This window comes from Larus michahellis, chromosome 2 (assembly GCF_964199755.1).
Source record: "Larus michahellis chromosome 2, bLarMic1.1, whole genome shotgun sequence".
Classification (NCBI taxonomy): domain Eukaryota; kingdom Metazoa; phylum Chordata; class Aves; order Charadriiformes; family Laridae; genus Larus; species Larus michahellis.
In genome coordinates, this window is record NC_133897.1 from 90847084 (window position 1) to 90859968 (window position 12885).

Consider the following 12885-nt stretch of genomic DNA (forward strand, 5'->3'; position numbering starts at 1 on the left):
CTCCAGAGTGGAAACTATTAATTAAAATAGCTGAAGCTCGGTAAGGTGTTCTAAAAAATACCAGTTAGTAGCCATTTTATTACTTAGGATTATAGTGTACTAAATAGGGAGAAATCAAAATCCGAAAGAGAAGACATCTATGTGTTTGATGGCTATAGCGTGATGCAGTGCAGGTTGTTCATCTGTTATTATCTCATAATATTTATACATTTTTTTTTTTATGATAATTGTAACTTTCGCCTGTGCGTTCTGTTTTATGTTGCCCAGCTGGACAGGAAACTTTTAACAGGGTTTTCAAGAGAAGGTGAATTTGGAGTGAAAACAGAAATTTAGTTGCAGTAGGCCAGTCTATGCGCAGTAGTATGGTCTGTGGGGTTTCGCTGTGATCAGGTTTTATAATGGTTATGATCATTATGTCCCAGGGGCACAATGTGAAACCGCGTAGAGGTTTCACAAAGAGGAGGAAAGTGATGTGTGTGTCTTGTGTTGTGCCATTGCTCAGGGTTGAATTTTATCTCCAGTGAGGAGATGAATTTTACTATCTCAAATTCTGAAAGGGCAGTTGCTTTTAAGAGCCTTGGCAGTTGTGGCTTTCTCTGTTTAAATGCTCATGTAACAAATGCATCAAACTGCACATTCTCCCCTAATTGTGGGATGCAACTGAGAGAGACAAGAGACAATCTGAGAAAAGATCTTGGCGTAACACCTTTAGCAGCCAAAGTTGGCATCTGATTACCACGTTATGTGGACACACCACTTTTTTCGTGCAGAGCAGCAGCACTGAAACACGCTAGAAGCCGAGTCTGAGAATGGAAGTTGCATATATTAGTGGAGATTAAAATCCAGCAGATTTAAAATGCAGTCAGTTCCTGGAGGTGGAAAGGAGTATTTTTTTTTATTTTTTTTTTTTTAACACCACAAAGTTGAAAAACACACCTTCTGCCATGTTTGGTTGTAAAGATGGAAGGAAGTCACTCCTGCCTTGAGTCAGAGAGTCGGGAATCCAAAATAAATGGAAATATGTAGTTGCCTGGGGAATCCCATTTCCTCGGTGTCCCCTCAAACTACGTGAATTTCAAAATGATGCTTTAGCTGTATACACTTTTGAGATGCAGGCTGTGTTACTGTGATGGACACCCCGTAACTCTGGAACCTGATAGTGAAGGATGACTAGAGGGAAGTATGTAGAATTTGAGAAGGTTGTGAATATGGAGAGGCTGGGCACAGCAGTGAAGCTTCGTAACAGCCCTGGCGGTGGAAGAGGCTGCATTCAACTTCTGACTTCAGGTTTCACTGAAGTTGCATCAAGCACAGCTGCAAATAAACTTTGATTGGAACTCATTCATCTCAAGCACCGTATCTGTTGTACTGAAATACAAATTTCTAAGATACAAACTCTGTTACCATTGCTGCTCACTGAATTATGTGTCTACCTGTTTCTTGCTTTAGAAGTACAAAAATCCTTACAGATGACTATTCATAAGGTATGTATTTGCTTCCATTGCTAACCCTAATGGAATTAGGCAATTTCAGATTGATACCAGCTAATCACATACTTGAACCCATAAATAAAATAATTAATAGTAAAGAAATGCCAAGTCTAAATTGGTGATTAGGAAATTATTCCATATGCTAAGGGTTAGGCAGTGGCTGTTATATGGCTTCCCCCAATGGAACTGTTCAATAAAAGAAAAAAAGGTACGTATTTCAACCAAAAAATAAGTATGAAAGGAAAACTAAGATGCAGACAATGTGAGAATGTGCAAACTGAAGTGGGACAATATAGACAAAAGGAGCCTTCAAAGTGACCAGATACCAGCTGTTCTGTAAACAGAGGAATAGCTCAGAAACCGAAGAAGCAGTATTTTCTTTCACCGATTCTGTCTGCGTTATGGAAAAACATCAGTTTCTAAGCAAAGGAATGTTCAGCCTTATTGTAACAATTAGTGTCAGATCTAAAGAACGCTCTTAGAAAATTGAAATGAAAAGATACATCAGTGCAGTAGCAACTTCAGTCTTACAAAGATTGTCAGTTTTTGCAGTGGAAGAGGACTTATTAAGCATGACAATATGCAGAACACAAGTGATGTTTCCTTGGTTTCTATGAAGCTAGGAGTTGTTCTCCTGCAAAAGCGGCACGCGAATACCACGATGGTCAAGAGATGATTTTAAGATTATTTTGTTTTGAAAGAATCAAATAGCAAGTGGGTAACAATTCATTACTCGCACATACAATCACTTTGAGTGTGTCTATGATCTTCATTAGGCTTAGTCCTCTGCAGCTGCCAGTGGTGGGAGTGAATCAGTTAATTCAGAAATGCCCTGAGTATTTCCCACAGAAGTGGCAGCATGGTGGCTAAATGGCTACCTCTGGTTTTGAAGATGGGATGGGAACGTATGAACAACATAAATCTCCTGTGATGCCATCTGGAAGAGACGCGGATGTTGCTTTGATTATAAAGGCTTTCTCCTTACCACGTTCATGGAAATATCTAATGATAAAAATATTACTGAATACGTGCTTGCAACAGCATGTAGACACACTGATTACAAGCAGGTGTGACAGCCAGGTATAACCAGGACCTGAGAAAATTGTGACTAACATGCTTGTGGGTGGGAGAGAGACCTTTTTTGCTAAGCACCGTGCTGTTCAGTATCTATTTCTTTCGTTTGCTTGCATTTCCCCTGTACAGCGCGTTACGTTCCCCTAAACGGACATACCCGGTAGAGCAGAGAGACTGCCTAAGTGCCATACCCGCCTGTTTGAAGGCACTGAGCTGAGCATGGTGGAGCTGACTGGAGGGAAGGAGCTTGTATCTCCCCTGAAATACACAAAATGTGAATATCTGGAGAAGGCTGGAGCCAGCAGAAAGAACTAGGTGGAACAAGGCTAGCTGAGCGTTTGAAGCATGACTAGAAATCCCTGAGAGAAGGAGGGGACGTGGAGGTGATAGAGGGAAAGAGGCTTTCCCACTTGGCTGTGTGGAGTTCGATGCAATCCTGAAAGCCCTAAAAGAGTGATGCATGGAGAGCAAAGGCTTGCTGGATGGAGAAGAGCCTGTGTGAGGATGTAAGGGAAGATTTGCTTACAGATTCCTTTGATTTCTCTTTGGCTGAGAGTTTGGAAACTGGAGTTTTCATTGCAAGATTAGTGACAAAATGGAGAGTGTGGAGAAGCAAGGGAGAAGAAAATGGAGAAGAGGAGGAGCAGAAAGTTGTGATAGTTTTGACTGTGTTTTTTCTGTTTTGACTGCAAGAAATGATGTGGCAAAGTTCCCAAGCTACATAGGACTTCTGTCCTATGGGGGGGTGGGGGTTTCCCCCCTCTTTCAGTGTTTTTAGGTTCCCTCAACCATATATTTTTCTAAAATCTTATGCTTACAATGTGAAAAAGTGCTGCTAAAAGTAACTGCTAAGCAAATTTATTATTATTATAATACATGTAATATCATACATCTTGATGAACAGTGTTAAACTTGACTGCTTGTGCTTGTTACTTTTGATTGCTGATTTGCTCCAAGTCTGATTGTAATCCATCTTGCTAAACTTCTATTGCAGAAAAGCTAGTGCCTGCTCTAAAACACTGACAACGTTTACAAATAAAAAGTGTTTGTATCCCCCAAACTTGATAAATTCTGTTTACTAATTGACAGAGAATGCACAGTGTTATCTTTATGGTGTACTAGATGGGGGAAAATATCTGGTTTATGACTCTTCCTGTATATTTGCTACCACTAGAATGCACTGCATTTGTATCATTTATGAACTCCTAGAGGGATGGTGGATGTACCTTGCAATGAAAGGACATCTTACTGAGATCCAATTTTCGACTTTCACCTAAGAGTGAGAATCGGCTGCAGGTGCAAATCAGTGGAGAAAAAAGAAAAAAAAAAAAAAAAGAATTGCGAAATCTGTATGAAAGGCACAAGGAGAAGGTTAACACAGGGATTGAATGTCTAATATAGAATAATAAGATGAAAATTTTACAAGGTAATATCCACAAGTCAAACAGCAGCATCAGCCAAGTAATTTTCAGGAAGAAGGTGTTACAAGATAAGTCTCATAAATGAGTTTATCCTTTCTGAAGGTTTGATCTCACATATGTTAACTGGGCAAAATGCCCTCTGACTTTTAAAAAGTCTGAACATTTTAGCAGTTCTTAGTGAATTTGGTCTCCCTAAGATACTTAGGCGTGGTGTAGTAGTATGCCTGCCTAAATCAATGTGTTCTTGCTTTTTGGGTTTTGTTAGTTGTTTCCAGAGATGTCATAGATTTTAAAATAAAATACAAAACCTGAAAGTGAATTTCGAAGTTGAATATCTCATTATGAGCATGGTTGGAGACACGCGTAAATTTTCAACATTAATATAAAAGTTGCGTTGTCTTTGATGCTAGGCAAAAGCCATAGAAAATGATGAAGGCTGGCTTTTCTATGTGCTCTTTCTGCAATCAAGAGAACCGTAATCAGGGCACACATCAGGTCTTTGGAGGGTTTTCTCTATAGTTAGCAGGGGCTTTTTGTTCTCTTTGGCAAAAATTTGTTAGAATGTATTAGATGTTTGTGTGGTACCCCAGATGCTCAGTTTTCTGGGGATGTGATTTTGGTGCTGCAGTAGTGAAGGGTTGAGATGATATGGTATTTTCAAGGTATTAATGACATGCCAAGTTAAAACAAAGTCTTAAATTTTTAGGTGACAAACTGAAATCTCTTCACTGAGATTGTAGTTCTTGATTTGCACACTTGGGAATTCTCAATGAAACCCCTTTCTCAACTCAAAATTAAAACCCTCCTCCTCGAGCATGATTCTTATATTGAAGTTTAAAATTTCATGAATGTATAGAGATCTGTTGGCCTCCCACTGAGCCTGTTATTTGCTATACCCAGTATCTGCTAAGCTGCGGCAGAGAGTGGGTGCCGTGACCCTGCTGTCAGTGGGACCCAGCCTCAGCATTGTAGGATGCCGTCCGTGCAAGCCCCTCGTGCGCTTGGAAGGGGTGGCCAGCTGCCCCCCATCTCCCCATGCCTTTGCAAGGCCACTGTGCCCAGCGGTCCTGGGAAGGAGCCTCCGGTCAGCTGCCCAGTGCAAAGGGAGCAGAACAGAACTTGTGAGACTTACTATGGGGCATCAACCACTGAATTCCCTTGTAAATTTTTAAAAAGTGGGGGCAGCAGTCACTGTTTAAAAATGGTGCTTTCATGCATTGTTCCTTAGGTAAAGCAAGATAGGGGAGAAAAAAAGGTTTGAGGCCTTTTGGTTCTTTGATTTTGATCTGGATCTCCTTGTCAGTTTTTGGACCGTTGAAGACCAGAGTGAGTTCTGGTTTTGTGGACAACTTTATCTCCAAGCTTCTCATTAAATCAACGAGGCGTCAAGGTGTCCACAAAACTAGACCTCCTTCTTCACAGTCTGGTCATGACTTTTGGTTGTACCTTTGTGCAGAGTCAGAATGGGGTCTGCCGTAGACCCAACGTGATCCCGCTTCAACTAGGCTAGATCCCAGGAAGGCTGGGCTGGTGGCTGGTGCTGGGAGCCGGGAAGGCAGCCCTTTTTCTCCAGAAACAGCACTTCTGTTGCAACTCCTTCCCACCCCTCTCTTCCCTTGTTGGGGCAAACCCCCGACCCTTGTCAAAGTAGTATTGCATCTTACGCTGAGCTGATTCTGGTCGATGTGTAGCTGGCTTGGATTTGAGAGAAGTTAAATGGAAAAATTAGAGGAAGGGGTAAGCGTCTTCAATTTGAAAACACATTAAAAGGTTGCATTGACCACCTGGAAACATAGCTGGCACATGAACGCTTTCTGGTCCACTCCAAGTGTGTGCCTTCTGGATGCCCCTGTGCTCTAATGAAGATTTACTGTTGCTGGGTGAGGCAAATGGACTTCTGAGTTTATTTATTTTAATAGACATAATCACTACGGCTTTGCTCTTATAATAGCTGAATAGAGGGGAGATCTCGATAGACAGAAAGTTTGCCATATCCTAAAGAGCCACACTTCAGTCAGTAAGTCTGGCTGCCGAAAGGATTTGTTTAAGCAAGAGGAACATATTGGTAGGAGATGGCTTTGCTTCAGTTTTACATTAAATTGTTTTTGTAAAAATGTCTGCTAAAGCTTAGCCCTTTTACAGTCCACAAAGGTGGCTGTAGTCAAGTTGGGTGTAGAACTTATTCTAAAGTATTAGCTATTTGGTTTTTCTGTTTTCCTTTTAACTGATCTGGCCAAACACGCTTATCTGTGAGTATTTAACTAAGTCATAGATTTGTCTCATTCTTGTATTCTGACTATGGCACTTCTGTGTTCGTTGCGATAAAATTCAAAAGGAAGTAACAGTTTGCTAGGAAGATAATTTGAGAAATGAATCAGAGTGACTCAAAAAGCATGTAGGTGTTAGGGTGACAGCTAGTTTCAGTTCATATAAATAGCTATTTTGATAACAAGACAAAGGAGAAAATAGAAAGAAAAGTTTTCAAAGAATTTAAAAACAAACACTATTTCCATTGAAATGTCTTGCAAAGGAGAGGAAGGGAAACACAGTGGACTATTTTGCAAAGCAATCTACATTACAATGAAGTTCTCGTTTTCAGCAGTATTAGTGTTGTAGGGTTTTTTGCAATTCCCCATATAATGTGTCAAAGCTAGCAGCATATTCTGCATAGTGACAGTACTTATGTCAGTATACCATTACATTTGTGCTTTTTCACTTGAAAATATTTCCAGTGTTTTCTCTAACTTGTTTTTTTTTTTTTTTACTCTCTTTCTCACAAGGCACCAAATTTTGGTTTTGAACTGTGTGTATTTTCTGTTAAAAAGTGATGTTTTCCTTGTGTCTTGCTATATTCCTAAAACTGAATTTAGCATGATTTATGCATGGGATGTTTCAGTGTGCTAATACTGTTACTGCATGTTAACTGATGCAGTTTTACAAAAAGGTCTGTATGTGTCTTATTACCTTATTTCTTAAGGAAATATATACTAGCATTTAAACAAAAGCAGTACTTTTAAAATGTTGCTGTATATGTAAGTTAACGTAATCATAGACTGGTTTGGTTTGGAAGGGACCTTTAAAGGTCATCTAGTCCAACCTCCCCTGCAGTGAGCAGGGACAACTTCAACTAGATCAGGTTGCTCAGGGCCCCATCCAGCCTGGCCTTGAACACTCCCAATGATGGGGCAATAGGTAAATCGGTGATTTCACTTACCTATGTTTACAACAAAGTTATAAGACAATACTTGTTATTGTAAAATTATATACTTCAGAGCCATAAGAAAAAATGAAAATAAGGCAAAAAATTGATACAAACATAAAATTTTCAGGTGTTGTAACTTTGACAAGTACTAGGTCACACGGAACTGCTGTGGTTGTATTTGAAGCTCAGACTTGTTCATTTGCTGTCACTTTGAGATAAAATGCTTAAAGTCCCTTTCATGGACCTATAATATATTAAAAATATTTATTTTCTTAAAATGTAAATGTGCAGGTTAATGAGAAATGATTGGGAAATCTATTATGAAAACCTGTCTGTTGAATATGCGGTTTTGCCTACAGTTTTGCATATGACTTTGGCACAGCTAAAAATAGTCCTGCACCTGGGCCCACTCCTGTTGGCAAAAGTATTCTTGTTACGTTGGGACAGGGGGAAATGGGAGCCACCACCATGAGTTCACGTGCCACTTCAAACAGTCCGAATTTCCTTCGGAGCAGATCCAGCATTTAATTTGTATTTGTTTCCAGGCTAAAGATCATGTGGATATTGGTCCTCTGGCCCTTACAGTGAGAATCTGTTTTCCATTACCTGGACTTTGGTTGAAAAATATTGCATGTTTTAATAACAATCATAAAGCAGACTGGATCTCCAGTGCACGGTGCTGTAGCAGAAAGAGAATGGGCTACGAGACAGATTAATAAGATTTCTGAGTCGCAAAAGCATTAAGTCAGTTTAAATCTATTGGTTAAGCGTCTCAAAACTGGTAATGCATTAATCTTGAGCGGTGGTGTGTGAGCACAGCCGTTGTTGGCGTGCATTAAGACATCTCCGTGATCACCTTGTGCTTAGCTCTCTTTCAGACTCAGCAGTAGCAGTTCCCTAAGTCTTACTTAAGGTGAAATATGCAGAAGATTGGTTAACGAAGCATACGCAGCGACTCTCAGTAGCAGGTGCCTGGTTTTACCTGCTTTATGGATACCAGGACTATAAATTTGGGATGGCCGTGGCTGTCTATTTCTTCTGCCATAGCGCCATCCGTCCCAATTTGGAGACTTGAGCCTGGTTTGACCCTCCTTCTGCTGGTGGATCTGACTGACTTCCACCCCTGTAAGGACTGCAAAAGCCTCACGGGGTGGTGGTTGTGAATCTTAGCTTGACTAGTCTCTTGCTTCTGCTGCACTTCTTTCATTTCAGGTTAGTGCAGTTAAAACCCCACGTGCAAAGCACTGCTACGGTCTGTTTAACTGGTGTAAAGGTCTTCTAGTCCAGAAGTGGCATGTCATTTAGAAATTCGTTTAACGATTATTTACTTCAATGGTTTTGAAAATGACAATGTTGTTTGTTGTTTTTTTTTTTGTTTTCTCATTCTTTTTGAACCCCTGTTTTATATGTGTGTGTTTATTATTTTTATTTTTTTCCTCTGCCTAGACCTGGTTAACCATTTCTGTGAACAGGTCCTCAATTTTTTACTTTGTCCCTACTTTCCTGTCGTAGCCCCATCTTCCCCTGGTGTCGACTCCGTACCCTTACAGCGCACAGGCAGTCAACACGGCACACAGAACGCAACAGCGACCTTCCAGAGGGCCAGCTATGCGGCCGGCCCAGCCTCCAATTACGCAGACCCCTACCGACAGCTGCAGTATTGTCCTTCTGTTGAATCACCATACAGCAAATCTGGGCCAGCCATCCCACCTGAAGGGACCTTGGCTAGGTCACCTTCCATTGATAGCATTCAGAAAGATCCCAGGTGGGTGAAACCTTCATTGTCTACTATTTCTTGCTCGTGCAAAGGTTTGTAATTGCGGTTTGCTTTGTATGTTTCTGCTGTTGAGTATAAAAAACAAAACAAAACCATGGTTGTACATGAAAGATTTTGTTTGCATAACAGCTTTGTCCTACTGTTTTGCCTTGGAAGGCTCTCATGAGCTCTTCTGTGAAATGAAATGATAGGTATGGTTTTGAATATGTGTGTTTAGCCTGCTTTCAGCAGTGCCACCCCTCAAAAGGGTATAAAAAGTAATTTTCTCTGAAAATGGGAGGAGCGGTGTAACTGTTTTAACTCTGTAACCATTGTGGATTGAATTTTCAAGTTGCTCCTTGGGCAGAAGTTGTTAAAAGTTGTTGGTTTGTCTCTGCAGTTAATATTCATAAAAGCTGCAGAAAAGGGTATTCTGGTATTGAACGAGGAGACTGAGCAACGTGGAAGCAACACGTAATCGGGCTTACGCTTCACCCTGTGTGTTGTGCGGGCTTCCAATGCCAGTACCCGGCAGCAGAATGTCTGCACTACAGCTTTGCAGAAATGGTTGTTACTGTGCATGCTTTTTAAATATATAGCACAACTTTTAGTGTTGCTGTCAGGCATGACCATTCTCGTATACCTAGAGAAGGTGCAAAGAGGAAACTTTATAGCCATACATACCCCAAGGAGGTGGATGGATTAGAGAGAGTGAGTTTTCTGGCAAACAATTTGACTTCGTGCAAACAGCAAAGGAAATGCTAACCGTAATCGCCAATGCACTTGGTGATTTTGTTCAGTTTTCTGATGGAAAAGAAAGCAAGTCTCTTCCGTAACTGAAGTCTAAACTTGTTGAAAGTGTTAATTTATACAAGGTTTTTCTATGGCAGATGGTATGATTTATTTATTATTTCTGCTATGTGTAATTTAATGATAGGAGAGCCCAAAAATTTGCCCCCAACTAAAATGCTGGAGGTGTTTAAGCAACAATTTGAAAAGACTGCTTCCCCTGCATTAAAAACCAAATACTCGCAGTCTGATCTCTCTGCTCATTTAGCATTATAGCAGTTCTCTCTGTCTCTCCAGCCAGGAACACAACAGCAGCTAAATTTTATGGCACATCAGAAACATCCCTGCTTGCAGCTACTTCAGCCATTGCAGAGCTTTACTTGTTGAGAAAGCTTCTGCCTTTTTTTTTTTATCCCCCCTTAGCTTTTGATATTCCTCCACAAATTTGAAAAGAATATAATCTGAATTCCTCCTGCCTCAGAGCAAACATTGGTAACCAGGGGGAGACAGTCTTTTTCTGAAACCTTGGTATCTTGATATACTTGTATTCCAGGATATAAAAGCCCTTGAAGGAACAAAGCTTTGCTTTATAATACTCGTGTTCAGATGTAAAGAAAATTATATTAGGAGTGCACTAAACTAGAGGAGAAATTACTGTAATCCATATGGTATGTTCTTAGGAGAAGCATGATAATGTTGAAGGCACTATTCCCAGCAGACAGGAAAAACATATTTACAGTCTCTCTACAGGTCCTAGACGTAATATCTTTCTAAGAAGATATTATCTCTAATTATTTGCTCTTCTATCACTTCACAACTGTTATTCAGCTACTGTATAGGATACGGGCTTGTAAAAGAAGATCTCCTCATGCAAATTTTTCATTTGTCTGTTTTTCGGTTCTTTCTCATCTTGTGATACCGTTTGTGCATTCGTGAGTATTGATTTCTGTAGGCAAAGTAGGAGCGAGCAGGCATCCAGGTATGAATGGAACTTGATAAACTCTTTAGGGGGGATCATTAAATATTATTACAAATTACTATTAGATGGATTGGGATTTTTCACTGAATAACTTTTGTAAAAGAGGTTTGCATTACTCTTGATCTCATTCATTTGATCCATGGACTATGCCTGGCATCTCTTACTTAGTATTGCTGCCTTTACTTGTTGGTTCAAATAATTCTTATAAAACGATATCAGAAGCATCCCTGACTATGTTATGCCTTAGTCCCCAGAAACAGTAGTCCACCATCCCCAGAAGCTGTAGTCCACTTAGGCAGACTGGCTTGTGAAGCTGTCTGTGGCCCACAGCAGCTGCTCGTCATTCATGGAAAGGCATTGAAAAATCAGGAGGAGTTCGGAGAAAACAAAAGCAATCAGGAGACTTTTAACATGTTGATTTCTATGGGTAGACTACAAAAATGTGGATAAATGACAAGTGTGGGAAGGAGGGGACAGAAGACTCTTGAGATGCTTGAAAAAATATTGTGGAAGGATAGAAATAATTTAGGGTAGCACAAGGGAAGTATAATCAGAAGTACTGGTTTTAATTAAAAAAAGGAAAGCCTGGCCCAAATACAAAAAAGACTTTTAATGGCTGTGTTAAGTTGTATTGTATTCTCCAAAGGCTTATCCTTTATACATTACGTAGCAAGAAAGAAACCAAACATGTAGGTCAGTGGATGACTTTGTCAGCTGATAATTCTTGAGTTTCGTTCTAGACCTATTGCTGCTTTGGTTGGCTGGATTTTTTGTGACTGAGATGAATCGTGGAGGGGAATGGCAGGCATCACTTTCAGACGCTGAGCCTACCTGTCCAACCAGGGGCTCACTGGCAGAGGAAAAAGTGCAGGACAGAAGCACACTAATTGCAGGCTTTTGATTAGCGTTTGCTTTATGTCAGTCAGTTCAAGATGAGAAACAGACACACAGAAGAGAACATACTCATCCTAATAAGCAATTAGAGTTCCTAAAACCGAGCATTATTTTCTGGAATCTTCAATTCAATTTCCATCTCAAGTCCCAGAAAAACGGTTGGCAGGCACTGATGTAGTTGGCAATTTTTTCCATTGTTTTCACCATGTAGTTTGGATTACTAATACTCCAGTTTTACATACGTATTCTGAGCTGACATTTGGCAAATGAAATTTTAGCTCAACATCTGTTCTGCATCATTCAGCTGTCATAAAATGCGGTGTAATGTTCATTACCTTAAAGTTTAGGACGAAAACTAGTTTTGAAAAGTATCAAGATATTTATTATCAAGTTTGTGGTAGGGGATAATTTTTAATTTATGCAGGTAGACTGCTAGCTGATATGAGCTCACATAACAGGTAGTAAAAACTATATGCATCTGTACTGGCAGAGAGTCTGAGTCTTTGTTATTTAAAAAACAAGCCCCTTATCACCTGTCAGAAATAAAACTTAAGTTCTGCATGTGGAAAATGAGGAGGTTGAATATCAAAGGTAATTTACAGATTGATTCTTCAGAGCACTCTTTTTTTATGTTTACTTCATGTCAGAAAAGGAAGAGAAGTATGCAGTAGGGCTGTGATATAAACTGTTCTATGCCATAAGCTCTTATATGAAAAAGTGGCATAGGAGGGAAAGAATACAATATTTATTTTCTAATTATTCTCTTGCTTTTGGTTCCTACCGAACTATGAATTTGTATTTTAAAGTACCAGAAATATATGTTCATGTGATATTTTCCAGCCTACTTCCGTTTAAGAAAGATTAATCTGTCTCTTGGCACCAGTAAATTATCACAGGTTTGTCTGTTCCTAGACTTCAGGGGAACTGGTAAGCCCTAGAAATAGAAATGCCAGTACCCAATTGTCAGTCTGCGTGCCTTCCCATTTTTACTTCAAAATACGAACCTGACAAATGTGTATAAATTTTTTTGTTTTGTTTTGAACCTACTAAGAAGCCATGTACATATACTGCTGCTGATAAATCACACTTGCTGCATAGCAGATGAAAAATACATAATTTTCACATCCTTCAGTTTAAACACGTACCAATGAAGTTTTGCAGTACCAGTGGTTTTGCTTCTTTATGGACTCACTGTGTCTAGTTTGATGAGTTGAGGTAACAGGTTTCCTTTGTTGTTTTATGGCTTCTCTTCTTACTTGCTTTTATTGATATGCCTATAT

The 12885-nt window shown here is 39.8% G+C and overlaps 1 protein-coding gene across 10 annotated transcripts in view; it reads left to right on the forward strand.

The window, feature by feature from the left end:
• The window catches only part of CTNND2 (catenin delta 2), a 683266-nt gene that overhangs the window by 424952 nt on the left and 245429 nt on the right, over nucleotides 1-12885 (forward strand). For all 10 annotated transcript variants that reach the window (XM_074576184.1, XM_074576187.1, XM_074576188.1 and 7 more), the window contains one exon: nucleotides 8700-8952. In XM_074576184.1, the coding sequence (XP_074432285.1) occupies nucleotides 8700-8952 (253 nt within the window). The remainder of the gene's footprint in view (nucleotides 1-8699; nucleotides 8953-12885) is intronic.